Source organism: Corylus avellana, chromosome ca2 (assembly GCF_901000735.1).
Source record: "Corylus avellana chromosome ca2, CavTom2PMs-1.0".
NCBI lineage: Eukaryota > Viridiplantae > Streptophyta > Magnoliopsida > Fagales > Betulaceae > Corylus > Corylus avellana.
In genome coordinates, this window is record NC_081542.1 from 50,048,865 (window position 1) to 50,070,942 (window position 22,078).

Below are 22,078 nucleotides of genomic sequence, written 5' to 3' on the forward strand. Positions count from 1 at the left end.
TAAGAGTAGAGAATGATCTGGACCCTCTTGGCACTAAAGATTTCCAAAACGAAAACTTTTCTCATTTGCCTCCAGAAATTCCCATATGGAGAAAAGGCAATGTCTGAGCCCCCATAGAACATAATTCCAGGGAGAAGAAAATCTGGCCTCGACGCAAAGGCAAGGTCATGTGTCTTCATGAACTCTTTGGCCATCCTCCCCCCCACCCCACCCCCAATTTGTAAAATCCAAACTACTATTAGGTTGTGTTGGGTAGTTTTTAGCCTCTCTTGACCTCAAAAGTTAGCTCAAGAGGTAAGATTTTACCTCACACTTATAAAGTGACCACCAACCTCTTTTACAACCGATGTGGAATAACCCAACAGGTTGGGCATAACTGAGTTGGGTCCATCCAACCAACAAAAAGCATTCATTATTTGGACCAATATGAACTAGAGTTTTTTCTCTGTTGAACTCGAAAAAAAAAAAATAATAAAAAAATAAAAAAATTATCGTGTTTTTAAATCACAAATTTTAAAATCATCATTTTTAGATTACACCTTTTAGAATCGCAAAATTCAAATGGATCCTAATTCACTTGGATAACTAGAATGTAACCCAAACAGCCCATAATCAAAAGATTGACTTTTTGGTGCAAAGATATTTAGTATATTGGACCACCGGGATGAATTATTGCGTCCCTAGCTAAACAATTAGAACACGACAGAAAATTTGATCATCAATTTGATTATTCTAAAGACTAGCAGATTGAAAAAGAGTACTGTGTCTCATTCGTTATAATGGGGGTGTTTGTTAAACAACACCCCACCACACCGTACTGTTCATGGACCACGGCACTGTTTATGGATAAAAAAAAAATAAATAATAATAATAATAATTGGTATGAAAAAATGAAAAAGTGATATTGAGAAGTAAAAAATTTTGTTTTATAATGATTTTTTTTTATTTAAATAGTAATAAAAAGTAAATGATTGGATATAAAAAGTGAGTGATTTGATATAAAAGTAAGAATATTTTTTTGGGTAAAAAATGAAGTAAATAGTGTGGTGGATGTAGGGGAATGTGAGGGGGTTTAACATTTGGGGAAACTATCATTAATTTTACCAAGTTTAATTTAAGAATAGTTTTTGGTTTTTGACTTTGTTTGATAAAACTTAAAAAATAAAAACATTAACAAACAACCAAAAATATAAAACATATAAGATTACATTCATCTTTATGTCACATTATAATACTTAAAAAAAAAAAAAAAAGCCCTAAAAAGCCTTAAGAAAAACGAAAATAATTGCGAGACCATCTTCTCAAATAATTTTTAGGTTCAAAGCTACTTTAACAATAATGCCTCAAAGGGCAAGTGATGGACTATAAGGAGTAGCTAGGAAACAAATACAATTTGTTTTTCCTTTTGACATATAATCATGAGAAGATGATTTTCACACATATAAATGACAAAATATAATATACTGAAAGACTACTCTTTTTTCCTTCCCGACAAAAGAAAATGAGTGTATGAATACTAAATCCAACCCAGAATGACAAAACAAATTATATTAGAAACTGATAGTACGTGACCCAAGGGCAAACAAATTCAACTGAATACTCATTAAAAAAAAAAAAAAGAAAAAAAAAAAAGAAACATATACCTTGGCATGCATCGTGCCATCCTTATTGAAGATAATTGTCACCGTCAGCATCATTGAGGAGAATGAGGCTTAGCATCATTGAGGAGAATGAGGCTTCCCACACAAACAACTGGCGCATACAAATCGGGCACATTCTCAATCGAAACAATTTTTTGTGTCTTCCTTTTTATGTCATACCAGTAGAGACAAAATGATTCAGCTCTAGAGTTTGGCCCTAAAATTTCTCCCGTCAAAATCTCTTCACCGTCATGTGAGAACACAAAAGGAGGGTATTTAGAAAAGGCCGGCTCCACCGTATAAAATAGTGTCCAACTACTGGACAACCCATACTCCTTCATTACCCAAACTTCACAGAGTTGCGGAAAAAATGCAAAGAGCCATCCTCCCAAGTCCACCAATTCGAGATCCTCTTTGGTAGAAGAATTAATAGGAAATGCTTGCACTCTGAATTTTTCAGTGCTGAGATCAAATGTGACATGGTACTTTTTTAAGTTCGTCTCATCAGAAGTAACCACCCAATGAAAAGCACCGTTCGAGAAACACGCCTCGTTCGATATTGTATACGGTTCCTCAATAGGCCATTCTTCTTCAACCATTCTCCAAGAGTGTTCTCTGAGACTATATACCTCGAGACTATATATTCTTCTTTCATCCCTTTGACGGTCAAGCCAAGCCTTTGGCCAGAACTTCACAAGCCTTAAAAGCTTGTAGTCGTTGTTGACCTGGCCGTATCCAAATGCTGAGTGCCTTCTAGCAATAAACTTTTCTAGAGGCTTAGGAGGTAATTTCTTATATTTTCTGATTAATGGGTTCCATATCACAATCCTTTCAACTGATTCATTATCGAAGCTCTTTATGCAAACCAGGCCGTTGCAAGAGCCTACAATTTCCGTGCTTTGTAAGTTGTAATGTGGTCGTTTGATCTTCACGGCCGTGCCGAACTGATCCCCGTTGGAAAACTTTACCATGGAGTAATCATCTGGATAATCGGTTTCTAAAATGAGAAAGCGTTCTTTGGAGCGATTGAGATGCAACTTAATGAAATATGAATCGTTGATTAGGGCGAACCACAGCTTTGAAACACATTGAAAACGAACCAGAGGGTTGACGGGTAGTAAGGAAAGTATCTGAGCGATGAGCTCTTGCGGGAGCGTCTTCATCTTCATCTTTTGGTGAGCGAATTCCTTCTTCTTTTGGTATATATTATTCTTCATCCTTGTAAAGTGAGTTCTTTGAAGTCTGAACTGAACTATGTCGGTGGGTTTCACAGAGGTTTCACAGTGGTGTTTATATATGGTGGGTTTTGATTCTTTAGGGTTTAAGACGAGGCCAAATTAGTGATTCTATTTTTAATAATTAGTAGCCTGAGAAACGGAGTGACGCATTACGCAAGGCAAGTAGCAAAGGCCCTAGTGCCGGCTACAGCCTACAAGGAGTCAGAGCCTCAAAAAAGTAAGCCGAGAAATCCGGAGTTGCTGACAGCCCATTTATTATATTAAAAAAAAAAATTCTCTCGAGGGCATCAATTTAGGTTGTGCTATTCGGATCCGGCTTGCGCCCAAAACGATTTCGTTTTGGGCACTAAACTGGCATAAACAAAAAATAATGCGTAAATATTTTTAATTGAAGATTTATTACCAAATTTTCCTTAACTATCCTTAAATGTGCATAATAATTTCTCTACTTTTAAATAACCTAAAACATAAAATTATATTCTTGAATTGCATTAAACACATTCCCTTAAATACAAATTTAATGTATTATTTAATATTAAATTATAGTCTTAGAATTATAAAAGATCTCTACAAATCCAAATATGGAAATGCTAAGAAAAAAACAATTTCCTTATTTAAATAAAATTTGAGTTTGTATCCTTAAATGTTTATAATAATTGCTCAACGTTTAAATAACCTGAACATAAAACTCTATTCTTAAATTGCATTAAACACATTTCCTAACGAATCGCATTGATGGTTATTGATATCTAGTGTTAACGCATGCCCATCTTATCCAATATTGGAATCCGAATCTAAGTCGTTGGCTCTATCATCAGATCATGCGAATGCAATCGGCAATCATCTACTAGACATGTGGCGAGAGAGATTAGTGTAGCCAAGGGTGCCGTATCATAGCTTCATTGACAAATTCAAAACGCACTGAGAAACCATAGCCTCGGTCAGAGCAACGGTCGCTTCAGATGTTGAATTGTGTGCCTTATTTAATGCGTGTAGAAGTTGGAATTTGCTTGAAATATTGTTGACCATAGATTTGCAATAGTAAGACCACAATGTTAGATCTAAACCGTTGACGTTGAATAATGGTAAAAAGCTTTGTTGATTAGGTGTGTCGCAAGTCCACCCTCTATTGCAGAACACTTCACATTTATTCACAATTGACGGTCCACATTCCATCATTCTCACACGGGTCGAAGCATCTCCGTGGCTTTTCAAACGCTTGGGTCAGGAATCACACCCTTGAGACCTGTCGAGTTCGTGATGTTCTGCTTGGCGAGATTCAGTACCGTGCACGCACACAAACCATATTACACGCAGTGGTGGAGCAGGAATTTGGTTTCAATTTTTTTTTTTTTTTTCAAAAACAAAATGAACAAAATTTAATTAAAGAATATAACGAATTACGAAATAAATAAATAATTCAAAATTTTAATTAGTTTAAAACATATAAATATAATTAACAATTTATTTTTTCATTCCTGAAACAGTAGTATAACAGTAAATATTATTAACCATAAATATTCTTAAAAAATTAAATCAAAAGAGCAATTTAAATATAAAAGCTTTAATCAAATGTAAATACACTAATCACAAATAGGGGTGTAAACGAGTCGAGTTTGAGCGAGCTTTCCTTGTTTGGGCTCGGCTTGTTTAAATTTTACTCGAGCTCGAGTTCGAGCCGAGCTTAAGGACGAGTCAAAAAAATCGAGCTCATAATAAATCGAGCCGAGCCGAGCCAGTTCACAAGCTGGCTCTTATATTTAATTTAATTTATTTTTTTATTATAAATTTAAACTTCAAGTATTCTTAAACGGCTCAAGAAGCCAGTTTGCAAATGAGCATTTGCTTAGTGTGGCTAGCGAAGTATGGAGGTCGAGTCAATACAACAAGGCACTTAGTTTCGAAGAGAAAGGATATGCATCATTTTATAATAAAATGATGCTATTAGGAAAAAAAAAATCATCAATTTTTAATATTAATATGAAGAATTATGTGAATAACTACCAATTCGAGTTTTATACGAGCTGCTCATGAGCTTAGCCGAGTCGAGCCGAACTAGCTTCATTTAATATTCGAGCTAAGATTTGTGTTCACGAAACGCTTCATTTAATATTCGAGCCGAGCCCGAGTTTTTGTTTGATAAAACTTATAAAATAAAAACATTAACATACAACCAAAAATATAAAACATTTAAGATTACATTCATCTTTATGTCACATTATAATACTTAAAATAAAAATAAAAAATAAAAAATAAAAAAAGCCCTAAAAAGCCTTAAGAAAAACGAAAATAATTTCGAGACCATCTTCTCAAATAATTTTTAGGTTGAAAGCTACTTTAACAATAATGCCTCAAAGGGCCAGTGATGGACTATAAGGAGTAGCTAGGAAACAAATACAAGTTGTTTTTCCTTTTGACATATAATCAAGAAGATGATTTTCACACATAAATGACAAAATATAATATACTGAAAGACTACTCTTTTTCCTTCCCGACAAAAGAAAATGAGTGTATGAATACTAAATCCAACCCAAAATGACAAAACAACTCCAAATTATATTAGAAACTGATAATACGTGACCCAAGGGCAAACAAATTCAATTGAACGTACACCCATTAAAAATGATAATACGATATCATTATAAGTAGTTTATTCCTGTTAGTATTTTATTTATATTATAAATGCTTGAGGTATCAAATCTTTTACCAAGAGATGAATCCAAAAGGATGTGGAGTTTATTCAATGGAAATGATGAAAGCAATTAATTAAAAGAAATTCTACGAGTATCAATAAATAAGTTTCACATCCTTCTGGTATCCATTTCTTATGTGTTGTAGAAGTGTCACACACACCACCAAGTTCATTATGAAATTAAGTAAAAATTATTATTATTTAGCTCTTGATTTAGAATGTATTAAGGTTCCTCGAACTACTCTTATTTATCTATTATTTATACGTTACGTGCTTGAGCAATTAAGCATGTAACAGAATGTCGTGATTCTTTTTTTTTTTTTTTTAAGGGTATAATTATTAGAGAAATTATTGATGTCAATATTTTCTACCACTTAAAACTAACAAAAAAAAAGTTTTTCGTTATAACAAAAAAAAAAAAAAAAGTTTCGATAACTTAAAACTAAGGGAAAACTTCACTAAGGACCTCCAAACTTTCACCCATTTTGAAATATTCCCCTGAACTTCAAAATCTCTTAATTTAATTCCCTAAACTTTCAATTGCTCTCAATTTGGACCCTTCCGTTAATTTTAACCGTTAAAAATTCAAAAAAAAAGATCAAAATATCCCTGATTTTTTTTAAAAAATAAAAATAAAAAAACGTTTTAAAAGTTTGAATTTTATACAAAAGTTAGGGGTATAAACGTCATGTGACGTTTAAAATATGACGGAGGGGTCCAAATTGACAGCGATTGAAAGTTTAGGGGACTAAATTGAGAGATTTTGAAGTTCAGGGAGGGTCTTTCAAAACGGGTGAAAGTTTGGGGGTCCTTAGTGAAGTTTTCCATAAAAGTAATCACTTGAGTGCCGAATTAGTCTTTGATGATGGTTAAAAGAGGTGATCCGGTCACTTATAATAGCCATTTTAAAAGTGGCTGAACCATTATTTTGCCAAAAAAGAAAATGGATCGACTATCCTTAATTGTTGTTTTGGGAGAGGGGACGAACCATCCTTATTGTTAAGGGGTAGTTTAGCTATCGTAACATTTATTCATTTGATCTCTATTCTCTATGTTGTTGCAATTTGAGCCCTTCATTTTAAATGGACGGTCTAAATAAGAGTTATTATATGTTAGAGAATATATTTCCTACATTGAAATGAAATATATTAAATTGATATTGTATATTATTTACCTTATATAAGAGTAACTGTAATCAAGTTTGATGGTAATCAAATTAATCAGATTTGATTACCATACTTATCCATTTCAATTCTTCTATAAATAGGAGTGTTTGCAATGTAATATCAATCAAGCAATAAGAGTATAATGTAGGAATTTGAACTTTATATGTGGAAGTAGGTTATAGACTGAACACGTAAAATCTTTTGTCTCTATTCTATTTTATTTCCACTATTTATTTATTTAGTTATTAATTTCTTCATTGAACACGGTACAATACCTCACCGGTGTGAACTATTTTCTAATTACTAAACTTGAGCTCAAAGCCTCAAATGATGTATTAATGCAAGAAATTAACCTTTGTAGGAGTTGGTGGAATTTGTAGCGATAAAAGTTGTTTAAAAAAGCAAGTGAAAATTTTGTATTTCTAGCTAGAGAACATTGAGGCAGAAAATTTCCGATTTGCAACAAGAAAATTAGCTCTTTAATGAGAAAAAAAAAAGAAAAGAAAAAAACGAAATTAATTGAGAACCAGTAATGCTCTTTTATGAAGCTACCTTGTGATAAAAGAAAAAAGAAAAAAGAAAAAGAAGAGAAAGCAAGAGCTAGCGGGTGTGGAATGCAAAAAGCAAGACACAACTTTGTCTTATTGAAGCCTACGAAATGGAACATATTCAGCATGCAATGCATAGGAGCCAAAAGAGAAACAAGTCAAGGCTGAAGCAAACGAACATAAAAGGGAAACAAAGCAAATCCTGTCACGAGAAAACGTTATAGGACTGCAAAGAAGAAGCAAAATCGGCCAGCCCTTTGTTACAGAAAATCAAGACAAAGAAGCCAAAGAGGAAGCAAAACTTGTTCTTTCAAATGCTTTTATACTGACAATTTCATTGGAAGTATGTTGTTATGCAAGTTTTATACAAAAAACCTAAACCCAATGCCTCAAAAATTTCATAAAAGATGAAATATGCAAAAGAAACTTGCTCTTATTCAATAACTTTATGGTTCTTATCGAAGACCCCTTACAAAGCTCTAGGGATAATCAAGGATAATTAGGAAAAATATTACATGCATGGAGAAAAAGGATATGATCCCTATATTTTTCCTAATTAGAGATTACATAATTATTTAATGGAAAAATACATTATTCTTGCCAACTAAGCATACTTCTCACCAAAATAGACTGTCTTTATTCTTCTTGCTAAATGAGCTGGTTAATAGCTGATCATGCCTTAAAGGGCAAGTGAAGGACTAAAAGAAGTGGGAATCAAATGCAAGTGGTTTTTCCTTGCGACAACACCACCAAAGGTTTCGGTCATGTCTAGATCATCTGGTTTCATCTTGTCTGGGAGTTCCCAATCAAACCAGTATAATAGTTGAGCAAGAGGAAATTCAACATTGGCTATACCAAATAAAATTCCTGGGCACATCCTCCGTCCTGCCCCAAAAGGGATAAATTCAAAGTTAGTCCCTTTATAGTCAATTGAACTACTCTCAAATCTCTCTGGTATAAAACTCTCTGCATCATGCCAATATGCAGGATCTCTTCCAATGGCCCATGCATTTACGAAGACTTGGGTTTTGACAGGTATCTCATATCCATCAATTTCACATGCCTCTCTACATTCTCTTGGCATTAACAAAGGAGCAGGAGGGTGTAACCTTAGAGTTTCTTTGATCACCGACTTCAAGTAACTTAGATTCTGAAAGTCTTTCTCCTGGATTTTTATCTTCCCTTTGAAGGCTTGTCTTATCTCAGCTTGTACCTTCTCCAGCACTCTAGGGTTTCTCATCATTTCTGACATAGCCCACACTACGGCGGTTGATGAAGTATCAGTTCCACCTGTAAATATGTCCTTGAAAAAAAAAATAGAATAATGGTTAAATAATTAATTTGGTAAATTTTTATAAGCTTATTCTTTTTGAACAACTAAAATTTAAGTTACATGTTTCATGGTAGGGCTGTTATTGAATAAAGCTACCTGTGAACTCACTCGGGTTCGGCTTGTGCTCGACTCAGTTATTTAATGAGCCATTTGTAAACACGAAATTAGACTCGATTATTAAATGATACAAACCCATATAAAATTCGTCTCACTCACTTAAAGTTTGTGAACATATTCATATAAAGGCTTGACTCGCTTGGTTAATAAAAATAGTTTGTATGGTAATAATCAATATATATTAAGTATAAACGAATATATATTAAGAAACATATAAATATATATGAATTATATACATAAAAATATATTTAAAACAAACAATACACATCCATTGTTATCCGTGTCGTAGTTGTTCACTTTAAATTTTAAATGGTGTCCTTATTGGCAATCAATCATCCAAGGGTCATATTATACCAAGCTACAACTACGTACCACTCATCTCAACCCCTCATATTTGAGATTCTCAACCATTAGATAACTGACACGTAACACTTATGCTGCATAATAAGGGTCCAAGGCAAGAGTAATGCTAGGTACCATCTTTTATCTTCTTAAAATCTTCCTAAAGCGGATGTGGCTTTTAAAACCACCATTAAATTTTAGATGAATCATACTTGAATTTTGATCTAATGGTAATTTTGAAAACCAGATCAACTTTAGAAAAATTTTAAGAGAATAAAACAATTATACCTAACATTATTCCCAAAGCAAGCTTCATACTTTCCCGCACGGCTAACATTATCTTTTTATCTTTTCTTAAGAAAATCTAGAAGGCCACTCTTAGCACGTACACCACGTGGACAAAATCTGATATGAGGGAGACCACTTCGGGGGATGGAATGGAAAGAAGACTTGCCCAAAGTTATCTCTCTTTCTTACTTTCTGATTAGCCGAGTCGAGCGGAGCGCTTGATAATTAGGTACTCGGCTCGGCTAATGGACAAGTTCAAGCTCGCACAAGTCTTTTTCTTTGGCGAGCCGAGCCAAGTCAGAATTCGTAAGCTTGATCGGCATGCACGTTTATGGCCCAAGATAAAAGAAAGATTCAATACGAGCCACTTTGTAGGATATATGAATTCTATTCTAATCTACAGCTACTAAAAAAAAATCAAAACAAAACAAAACAAAAACTCTAGCCGGCCATCACATAAATTTTCCTGCATCAGTTAATGGATTAGGATACCATTTTGGGATTGTGGTGATTTATCAAGAAACAGTTATAGCAGAAATTGAAGAAAAATACGATGATGAAAACAGAAGGGATTGATGATCCCAAGGATTAATCGTAGCAGCAGAAATACTCACAAAAATGACGCCCTTGATGTTGTTGGTCGTGATTGGTAACTCCAGTTTATCACTCTGCTGAAGGCCTAAAAGGACGTCAACAAGATCTTCCGTCTTTGCTGATGAAGTACTCATCCGGTTCTCCCTGTGCTCACGGATGATGTTCTCTAGGATCTTGTCCATCTTCGCATGAATCTTCTGTAGCTTAGATTTCGTCCGACTAATCAAATGAACAAATTTATGTGAAGGGTACAAATCAGCCAACTCAAAGCCTCCTGCGTAGGCTACTGTTTTCTTGGTCAATGATAGAAATTCATCTTGGTCTTCGCATTTACTGCCGAATGCTGCTCTACATAAAACATTTGTGGTGGAATTGAAAATGCGTTCACTGAAGTCGATTACAGATCCTGAAGATGAGTGGATGGAGTCAATGAGATTGTGAACCTCTTCTTCTCTAATAGAAGAGAAGGACTGGACCCTCTTGGCACTTAAGAGTTCCAAAACGCAAACTTTTCTCATCTGTCTCCAGAACTCTCCATATGGAGAAAAGGCAATGTCAGTGCCACCATTGCTTATAATTTTAGGGGCAAGAAGTAGTGGCCTTTGCACAAAGGCAAGGTCATGGGTTTTCATGAGCTCGCTGGCCATCTTGGGGGATGACACAAAAAGCGTAGAAACTTCACCCAATTTTAGGTGCATGAGGGGTCCATGCTTCAAGGCTAGATCTCTTAAAGCATGGTGTGGTAGTGACTTACCTACCAAGTTGTGCAAGTTTCCTATAATAGGTAACTTCCATGGCCCTGGAGGCAATTTCTCAACTTTGGATCTTTTCCATAACTTTAACAGCCAGACCAAAGAGAGGAGAAGAAGGAAAGTGGTGATAGCTAAGGAATATTGGAGCGCCATCAAAGAATGGATAGAAACAAGTGACTGTTCCACAAATTTAAGTTGCAAATTTATAGGGGTGAAACATTTGACTTTTCGTACCACTTCACCTGCCATTGAAATGAGTTATGCACCACGAAAAAAAAAAAAACAAGAAAAAAGGGGACATTTGGATAATGATAGAGATGTTTTTAGAATAGTAATATGATAGAGAAAACATCTCTATCATAGTAATATTATTTATGTTCAAATGATATCATTTGTAGAATATTAATTACACGTTTGACATTCACGCGTAAATAATGACATATAAACAGTAAAATGTCTCTAAATTTAAAAATTATTGACACCTAAAATTTACATATACAACAATCATTTACACGTAAAAATTATAAAAAAAAATTTCTTTCGATTGCACACATATAAAATATATTTTTAAAATAAATAAATCGTTTGGGGGTGGTTGAGGGTTTGCTGTCATCTTACGTGATTTATTTATTTTAAAAGTCATTAACTCGAATTCCGGTCCTTATAATTAGCGTCTTTTTTAAAAAAACTTATTATTCAAACCTTGCTAGTCATTTAACCCGATTTTTTTTTTTTTTAAGTGATGGGTGACTGGTCAGAGGCTCAGAGCTACTGAAACTGGTCTAGGTTCTCTTTGCGCCGTGATAGTGATATTTCTAGGGCAGTGATGTATAGTAGCGTGACTAGCGTCCAATATTGGAAAATGCAGTGGTATAAAACATAGAAAATCAGTCCATGCATACGTATATAGTTGAATAGTATTCATATCATGTCAAACTGTCAACTACACCATTATGGATCTTTTACTTTTCTTACACACTCTTCCATCAGCCGCCTTGAATTTCAGGATAAGGATCCCCTTCACTTGAGAAAGAAAATGAGAATCTCATTTTCTTTAATTTCATACAAACTATTGCGCCGTGATAGTGAAACTGGTCTAGGTTCTTTTTGCGCCGTGATAGTGATATTTCTAGGGCAGTGATGTATAGTAGCGTGACTAGCTTCCAATATTGGAAAATGCAGTGGTATAAAACATAGAAAATCAGTCCATGCATACGTATATAGTTGAATAGTATTCATATCATGTCAAACTGTCAACTACACCATTATGATCTTTTACTTTTCTTACACACTCTTCCATCAGCCGCCTTGAATTTCAAGTCCTTCCAAAAAAGCACGTGTCCTTTCTTTCATTAAAAATGGGGAGGGAAGCAAGATTTTTCAACTCAAACTCAAATTTTTTCAAAATTTATGTTTGGCAATTTTTTAAACTCAATTCAACTCAACTCAAAATTTTTTAACTTAACTCAAAAACTTTCAACCCAATTAATAGAAATTATAAATAAAATTGAAACAAAAATAAATAAATTTAGGGTGGTCGAAACACCCCAGGTGGTAACTAGACCATTCCTAAGAATTTGAAGGTGACCGATCCATCCCTCAGGAGTATATCGGCCTCCCTTGAAGGCCAAAGCTAATGGGGGTGGCTCCACTCTGTCTAATTTGGGGGTGGCAAACCACCCCCAAGTAATGGCTAAGGGTGGCTAAACCACCCCCATCAACTTCGGGGGTGGTCAATCCACGCGCTAGGGTTGAATCGAGTCATCGACCATGCCCAAGTAGTCATTGGGAGTGGCTCAACCACCCCCAAGCAGTTTTTGGGGTGGCTGAGCCACCCCAAAATCGCTGTTGGGGGTAGCTCGACCACCCCCAATAGTTTCAGGGGTGGCCGATCCACCCCCTGGTAGTGACTCAACCACCTTTAGACACCTAGGGGTGACTGATCCACCCCTCGGTGGTAGTTTGGCTACCCCTAGGGGTGGTTCAAAATTTTCCTTTATTTTTTTTTTTAAAAAAAATTAAATTTGTTTTTTTTTTAATATTTTAATATATATTTTTAATTATATATAATTTTATAATTTTTACTTAATTTATTAATTACTATTCAAACTTAATCTCAACTCTTTTTTTTCCTTGATATTCACACTAAAAAAAACTCAAAAATGAATTGAGTTCAAAACCAAAAAATGGCATTCCCAAACAAGTAAATCTTTTGAAATATGTATGCATCGGGCAAAGTTGAGAGAAATAAAACAATACGCAAAGCCCTATTTTCTCAGCACGCGGACACGTGTTTGGATTAGAGACTTCTGTAAAAGACACTTTCTATGATCATGTCCAAATCCTTTGGTTTCATCCTGGATATATGGGAAAGAGACTCCCCACCAAACGGTTGGCGCATAAAATGCCTATTTTATAGTTCTTGATACATTTTTGACACCTAAGTTAAACTCATCTTAAATAATAGGATTGAAAACACAGAATTATTTTACAGTCACTTCTTCTTCAGACGTTCTCAAAACAATAGCCCATTTTTTTTTCATCGCCAGCCAAACCCAACCGAAAAACGTAGCCCCTTACCCATTGGCTACCCTAAAGGTTGTTCAAAATTTCTCATAATTTTTTTTAAAAAAAATTGATTAATTTTTTTAATATTTTTTTTAATTATATATAATTTTATAATTTTTACTTAATTTTATCAATTACTATTCAAACATAATTTCAACTCTTTTTTCCCCTTGATATTTACACTAAAAAAAAAACTCATTCAAAAATGAATTGAATTCAAAACCAAAAAATGGCATTCCCAAACAAATAAATCTTTTGAAATATGTATGCATCAGGAAAAGTTGAGAGAAATAAAACAATATGCAAAGCCCTATTTTCTCATAACGCGGACACGTGCTTGGACTAGAGACTTCTGTAAAAGACACTTTTTTTTTTTTTTTAATCTGTAAAAGACACTTTCTATGATCATGTGATGTCCAAATCCTTTGGTTTCATCCTGGATATATGGGAAAGAGACTCCCCACCATACGGTTGGTGCGTAAAATGCCTATTTTATAGTTCTTAATACATTTTTGACATATAAGCTGAACTCATCTTAAATAATAGGATTGAAAACACAGAATTATTTTACAGCCGCTTCTTCTTCAGACGTTCTCAAAACAGCAGCCCCTTTCTTTTTTATCGCTGGCCAAGCCCAACCAAAAAACGTAGCCCCTTTTTTCTTCATCGCAAGCCAAACCCAACAGGAAACGCAATCGAAAAACGTAAACTCAGTCTAAAAATCAGATTTTAATGCCTAAAAAATAGATTCTAATGCCTCAAAATTTATTTTTTGATTCAAAACTAAATCTTAGAAGGAAATGTTAACCCTTTAGGCCTTTAGGAATTTTATCAGCTTAAAGAGATCCACAAAATCTCATTTTCTCTGTTAAATGACAAGGATAAGGAAGAAGAAGGAAAAAGAAGAAATGGGAGAGAAGAAGAAATGGAAGGAAGAAGAAAGAAATAAGAAAAAATTTAGTGTTTTACGTTGTACGATAGTTTTATGCATTTTTTGTGCTTTAAGTGATGTGTCAATCTCCTATCGGCGGCTACAAAAGACTACTTTTATGCCATGACTACATTAAAGTTAAATTCCTCCAATAATGCCTAAGCTAAATAATATTCTGCATGACATCATCCTTTCTGTATATCCCAGAAGGGTGGGATATATTCAAACAACTCCCTTTTTTTTTCTAGAATTTTTTTTTTCTTTTCTAGAAAACCTCCGAACCATAACATGCAAGAGTTCTTCCAATTAGGCAGCAACTTATGTAAATATAAAAAACCACGTAAATACATATAATTTATTTATACGTGTTTGTGCGTGTTTATATAAAATAAAGCATAAAAGTCTTACATTTAATCTTATATCATCGCAAGTACACAATAGTATAAACAAGCAGCAAAATAGCTTAAAAAAAAAAACAAAAAAAACAAGCAAAATAGACTAAACACAATCTATAAAAGGTCTTAAAAAAAAAGGTATATTTGAGTGTAAACTTTTTTTTCCTACCAATCAACTAGAGCCCAAATAGCAACAATGTTAAGAGTCAACCCAAACAATTTTGTAATCATAAATGATTAAACCATTTAACTTGTGATGTCAAAAAAGATATTGTAAATCTAAATGATGGCAAAATAACCACTGAAAAAACTGATTGTTAGGATTGTTGATTAGAAGCCACTGAAAGAACTCAAATCATTTAACTTTTCCTTTCACATATTCAATGAGAGTCCCAAACCAAATTAAGTTTTTGATTAGAAGTGAATTAGAATATAGAGTGAAACTAAATGAATTGGGTTTTTTTTTTATGTTGAAAGAGGGGGCAAAGTTAAAAAAAAATAAAAAAAATAGAAGGGGACACAAGTAATTTTTTTTTTGGGGGGGGGGGACACAAATATTATTTTGGGGGGTAAAACTAAAAAATTAAAAAAATTAAAAAGGGGCACAAATGAGGGACAAATATATCATTTTTGGAGGAATAAATTTATAAAATTAGTATATTTGAAGGGAATTTATGAAAAATTGAAAAAATTTGGGGGGACGAATCGCCAACAATGGGTCCGCCCCTACTTCCAATTGCCCATGCATTTAACTTTGATTTTGATTGGTATTAATTTCTTATATATCCATCAATTTTGCGTATAGCTCCTTACATTCTCTTGGAAGTAACATAAAATTAGGAGGGTACTATAATTAACCTTAGAGTTTCTTTGAACACTAATTTCGAGTAACTAGATTCTAAAGATCTTTCTCATGGATTTTTTTTTTTTTTTCTTTCCTTTGAAGGCTTGTCATATTATACCACCTAGCCCATTTAAATTCCGTGTTTTCTCACCGTTACACTCTTCTCTCTCCAACTCTTGACAACAAAAAAAAAAAAAAGAAGAGAAATACTACCCACTCTTATTCTCACAGTCCCAAATGCACATTCTTCAACGTGGTATAGTAAAAATCACCATTGAATACAAAATTCAATAGTCATTCATCCAAAATATATCTAATGTTAAAAATTATGGAGTGTGAGAGGGATGTGTATAGCATTTATCTAAAGTAAACTGTTCTTTTATTAAACAAATCCATAATGAGTTAACTTAGTGATCTCAATGATAAAATGAGATTCAATACAAGCAGGGGTGGACCTACCTTAAACTTTGGGGGCGTCCTTGGCAACCCAAAAATTTTTAAAGACCATGCAAAAATATAATTTTCTATGCTATGGTCTTGACAAATGATGACTTTTTCACACCCCTAAATGTAACTTTCTAAATCCCCCAAGCTCATTCTCGGCAGACTTGGAGGAGGAATGCTTCCTCCTCCTCCCCCCGCCCCCCTCTTTTTTCTCTATTTCCTTTTTCTCCCCTCTCCCACCCTTTCTAGCCTACTCAGAGGCTAAAATCATCTCTTTGGAGACCCTATCTGCCTCCTCGAAGGCCTTATCTTTGTCCAAACATTGCAACGGTCCATCCTCCACCTCAAAACCTTCGACCATCACCATCTTCAGTTGCTCCAAGTTTGGGTTTAGTTTTTTTCTTGAAATCTTTGGATATGTTTTTTTTTTCAAAATCTTATTCTTTTGATTTCAAGAAGTCTTGGATGCACACAAGCCACTCCACAGGGTTCCTGGCTGTCTCTGCCTACGCCTGCCACTAGCGATCCGCCCATCCGACCTCCACGCGCCAATGCGTGTCCCCCACGTGCCGGCATGTGAGGCCTCTTTCTTGCCGCTCCACCTCCACCCACCTCCTACGCCAATCTTTTGGTTCCCTCTCCAGTTCGTGGGCCCGAGCGCCTCTGACTTCTCCACCGTTGTTGGTTTTTGGACATTTTACTTTGCTTTTTAGCTTGCTTTTATGTTCTGTAACGCTGTTGTGTTACTATTCTGTAACTTGTTTGTTTTGTTTTCTGTTAACCCCGATCCGATTAGGTTTCAGACTCCTCATAAGTATTGTGGATTTTTTTTTCCCTTTCTTTTCGGAAACCTTTTGTCCACTATTATCGTGCATCTAAATTTCCATAGCTTTTGTGAAAGTCTGTTTAGATGCTTCTATGGAGTATTCGAACTCCTGACGGTTTTGTCCATCAGATTGCGCCGCGACAAGGGTTTTCTCGGACTGCATTCGCAGATGCCTTGCATCTGCACCTTCTTTGAGGAGTTTATAGTTTGGTTGGATTGGGTTAATCTGTCTAAGCTGCTTAGCTTAATGTGTCTGTCCTAACTTTCTTATATTTTAATGAAATTCGGTTTGACACCAAAAAAAAAAAAAATGTAACTTTCTAAAGAAATAATAATAGACGAATTTTATTCCATGAAAGACCGTCATCGAGTATCATTCGAAGGAGATACCAAATTATAATTATTATTATTTTATTTTATTTTTTTATAAAAATTCTCAATAGCAAATTAGGAAAACTTTTATATTCGAAAAGAAAGTTCTTTTTAAACATCACTTTATAGGTATGTAACTTTTATATACAGTTATAACTTATTACTTAATATGAAATTAAGTTTAAGACTTGTCAGTTTTTATTTTACATAAACGAGAACACACACATTGAAAGATTATATCTATGTATTTATCTATTTGCATAGATTCGGACCCGTAATGCAAAAAATCTGGTTCCACTCCTGAATATAAGCCTTTTTATAGCTTACCAATTCTAATCCTAGAAAATCTTTAAAAGCGCATATAAAACAAATCCTAAAATTCTCTATGAAAATCCAAGAATATAAAAGTGCAAAAGTTAATTAGAAAACCAAAAAAATAAAAAAGTCCAAATGTTATTATTAGACCCTGAAAAATAATACACAGAAAAGGAAAAAGAAAATATTCCTAGCCATCATTTATATAACTTTTCCTGCATCAGTCAATGGATTTGGACACAACTTTTGCTACACCGGTGATTTATCAAGAAACATTTATAGATTCTTTTTAATTGAAGAAAAATATGTTAATTCCTAGAGTCGTTGGGAATTATTTATTTTTGAATGATTTGGATTGTAGCAGAAATACTAACCAAAATGATGGGCCTTGATGTTGTTGGTTGTGATTAGGAACTCAAGTGTACCACTTTGTTGAAGGCGTGGAAGGACTTGCTATTTGATGCACTCATCTCTTTCTCCCTCTCATGGATGATATTCTCCAGGATCTTGTCAATCTTCCAATGAATCTTCTATAGTTTTGCTTTCAACCTGCTAATAAAATGAACACATTTATGTGAAGGGAAGAAATCAGCTAACTGATCAAAGCGTCCTGACAAGGATATAAATTTCTTGGTCAATGATAGAAATTCATCTTGGTCTTTGCATTTGCTACCGAATGCTGCTCTACATACAATAATAGTACTTGTCAAAGTGAAAATACGTTCACTGAAATTGATTAGAGATCCTGAATGGTTTGATGTCGCCTTACATTTTTTTAAAACCTCATGTATGCATGGTTTGATTAATGCTACTAATATTGCCTTGATTCCTAAGTGTAAAAACCCGAACAATGTTGCTGAATTTAGGCCTATAAGCCTTTGTAACGTGTTGTATAAGATTATCTCGAAAGTAATGGCTAATAGGCTTAAAGTAATTATGCCTTTAATCATATCCCCGAATCAGAGTGCTTTCCTTTCAGGGCGGTTAATCACTGACAACATTATAGCAGCTTACGAAACTATGCATACAATGCACACTAGAATGTGGAGTAAGGTGGGTTTCATGGGGATAAAACTTGATTTGAGCAAGGCATATGACCGGGTGGAGTGGCGGTTCTTGGAAGAGGTAATGGCAAAAATGGGGTTTGACGCAAGTTGGATTAAATTGATCATGGCATGCATTAGCTCAGTCACCTATTCCATTATGGTGAATGGGAAACCAGTGGGCAATATCACACCAACTAGAGGATTGAGGCAGGGTGATCCCCTATCACCCTATATGTTTCTATTGTGTGCCGAGGCCTTGAGTGCAATGCTTTCCCATGCGGAGAGTACGGGAGTCATTACAGGGGTCCCAACGTCAAAGAAAGGGCCGCGACTAAGCCACCTATTCTTTGCGGACGATAGCTTGCTATTTTGCAAGGCTAATTCGGTGGAGTGGAGACGCCTCACTAAGATCTTGGATAAATATGAGAAAGCCTACGGACAGAAATTAAACAAGGATAAGACGTCGATCTTTTTCTCACGCAACACTGCTGAGGCCAAAAGAGAGGAGATTACCCGGTTATCGGGGTTACAAGCAACGGACAGATATGAAAAATATCTGGGGCTCCCAACATTGATAGGGAGATCAAGATCCAAAGCGTTCAAGGGCATCAAGGAAAAAGTGTGGAAACGAATCAATGATTAGAAGGTTAATTTCCTATCACAAGCTGGGAAGGAAATTCTAATAAAGGCAATGGTTCAAGCAATACCAACATACTGTATGAGTGTGTTTTTACTTCCTACTTCATTCTGCAAAGAGTTAAACAGCCTTATGCAACGATTCTGGTGGGGTCACAAGGAAAACACATCCAAGATTCATTGGATGAGTTGGAAGAGAATGGGTGTCTCGAAAGCATAGGGGGGCATGGGATTTAGAGACTTGACAATGTTTAATCTAGCACTTTTGGCGAAACAACTATGGCGAATAATGGAAAATCCTAACTCATTGGTGGCCTGAATTTTGAAAGCAAAATATTTCCCACACACAAAGGTTTTTGAAGCAAAGTTGGGATCGCGGCCCTCCTTAGCGTGGAAAATTTACATTTACAACAATCATTTACACGTAAAAAAAAAAATTCTCTTTCGGTCGCACACATATAAAATATATTTTTTAAAATAAATAAATCATTTGGGGGTTGTTGAGGGTTTTATTTATTTTAAAAGTCATTAACTCCGATTCCGGTCCTTATAATTAGAGTCTTTTTTTAAAAAACTTAGTATTCAAACCTCGCTAGTTATTTAACCTGATTTTTTTTTTTTTAAGTGATGGGTGACTGGTCGTCAGAGCTACTGAAACTGGTCTAAGTTAATCTCTTTGCGCGTGATAGTGATATTTCTAGGGCAGTGATGTATAGTAGCGTGACTAGCGTCCAATATTGGAAAATGCAGTGGTATAAAACATAGAAAATCAGTCCATGCATACGAAGATATTTAGCGTCTTCTGAAGACTTGTTGAATAGTATTCATATCATGTCAAACTGTCAACTACACCATTATGGATCTTTTACTTTTCTTAGACACTCTTCCATCAGCCGCCTTGTCATTAACTCCGATTCCAGTCCTTATAATTAGAGTCTTTTTTTAAAAAACTTATTATTCAAATCTCGCTAGTCATTTAACCTGATTTTTTATTTTTTAAGTGATGGGTGACTGGTCGTCAGAGCTACTGAAACTGGTCTAAGTTAATCTCTTTGCGCGTGATAGTGATATTTCTAGGGCAGTGATGTATAGTAGCGTGACTAGCGTCCAATATTGGAAAATGCAGTGGTATAAAACATAGAAAATCAGTCCATGCATACGTATATAGTTGAATAGTATTCATATCATGTCCAACTGTCAACTACACCATTATGGATCTTTTACTTTTCTTACACACTCTTCCATCAACCGCCTTGAATTTCAGGATAAGGATCCCCTTCACTTGAGAAAGAAAATGAGAATCTCATTTTCTTTAATTTCATACAAACTATTGCGCCGTGATAGTGAAACTGGTCTAGGTTCTTTTTGCGCCGTGATAGTGATATTTCTAGGGCAGTGATGTATAGTAGCGTGACTAGCTTCCAATATTGGAAAATGCAGTGGTATAAAACATAGAAATCAGTCCATGCATACGTATATAGTTGAATAGTATTCATATCATGTCAAACTGTCAACTACACCATTATGGATCTTTTACTTTTCTTACACACTCTTCCATCAGCCGCCTTGAATTTCAAGTCCTTCCAAAAAAGCGCGTGTCCTTTCTTTCATTAAAAATGGGGAGTTAAGCCTTGTTTGGGAAGCAAGATTTTTCAACTCAAACTCAAATTTTTTCAAAATTTATGTTTGGCAATTTTTTAAACTCAATTCAACTCAACTCAAAAATTTTTAACTTAACTAAAAAACTTTCAACTCAATTAATAGAAATTATAAATAAAATTGAAACAAAAATAAATAAATTTAGGGTGGTCGAAACACCCCAGGTGGTAACTAGACCATTCCTAAGAATTTGAAGGTGACCGATCCATCCCTCAGGAGTAGATCGGCCTCCCTTGAAGGCCAAAGCTAATGGGGGATGGCTCCACTCTGTCTAATTTGGGGGTGGCAAACCACCCCCAAGTAACGGCTAAGGGTGGCTGAACCACCCCCATCAACTTCGGGGGTGGTCAATCCACGCGCTAGGGTTGAATCGAGTCATCGACCATGCCCAAGTAGTCATTGGGAGTGGCTCAACCACCCCCAAGCAGTTTTTGGGATGGCTGAGCCACCCCAAAATCGCTATTTGGGGTGGCTCGACCACCCCCATTAGTTTCAGGAGTGGCCGATCCACCCCCTAGTAGTGACTCAACCACCTTTAGACACCTAGGGGTGACTGATCCACCCCTCGGTGGTAGTTTGGCTACCCCTAGGGGTGGTTCAAAATTTTCCTTAATTTTTTTTTTTAAAAAAAATTAAATTTGTTTTTTTTTTAATATTTTAATATATATTTTTAATTATATATAATTTTATAATTTTTACTTAATTTATTAATTACTATTCAAACTTAATCTCAACTCTTTTTTTTCCTTGATATTCACACTAAAAAAAACTCAAAAATGAATTGAGTTCAAAACCAAAAAATGGCATTCCCAAACAAGTAAATCTTTTCAAATATGTATGCATCGGGCAAAGTTGAGAGAAATAAAACAATACGCAAAGCCCTATTTCTCAGCACGCGGACACGTGTTTGGATTAGAGACTTCAGTAAAAGACACTTTCTATGATCATGTCCAAATCCTTTGGTTTCATCCTGGATATATGGGAAAGAGACTCCCCACCAAACGGTTGGCGCATAAAATGCCTATTTTATAGTTCTTGATACATTTTTGACACCTAAGTTAAACTCATCTTAAATAATAGGATTGAAAACACAGAATTATTTTACAGTCACTTCTTCTTCAGACGTTCTCAAAACAATAGCCCTTTTTTTTTTCATCGCCAGCCAAACCCAACCGAAAAACGTAGCCCCTTACCCAACAGGAAACGCAATCGGAAAACGCAAAATCAGATTTTAATGCCTAAAAAATATATTCTAATGCCTCAAAATTTATTTTTTGATTCAAAATTAAATCTTAGAGGGAAATGTTAAGTTGTTAATCCTTTAGGCCTTTA

At 34.9% G+C, this 22,078-nt stretch overlaps 2 protein-coding genes across 2 annotated transcripts; both read right to left on the reverse strand.

Annotated features, from left to right (window-relative positions):
- Positions 1–1,693: 1,693 nt before the first annotated feature.
- On the reverse strand, positions 1,694–2,857 carry LOC132170187 (F-box protein CPR1-like). Its single transcript, XM_059581078.1, has one exon. It carries the CDS (start codon positions 2,855–2,857, stop codon positions 1,694–1,696), a length of 1,164 nt encoding a protein of 387 aa, XP_059437061.1.
- A 4,865-nt stretch (positions 2,858–7,722) lies between these two features.
- LOC132171804 (cytochrome P450 71D8-like) lies at positions 7,723–10,863 on the reverse strand. Its single transcript, XM_059583207.1, has 2 exons — positions 9,979–10,863; positions 7,723–8,587 (listed from the first exon to the last, which is right to left on the reverse strand). The coding sequence occupies exons 1-2, from the start codon at positions 10,861–10,863 to the stop codon at positions 7,964–7,966; spliced, it is 1,509 nt and encodes a 502-aa protein (XP_059439190.1). The 3' UTR covers positions 7,723–7,963.
- Between the last annotated feature and the right edge of the window lie 11,215 nt (positions 10,864–22,078).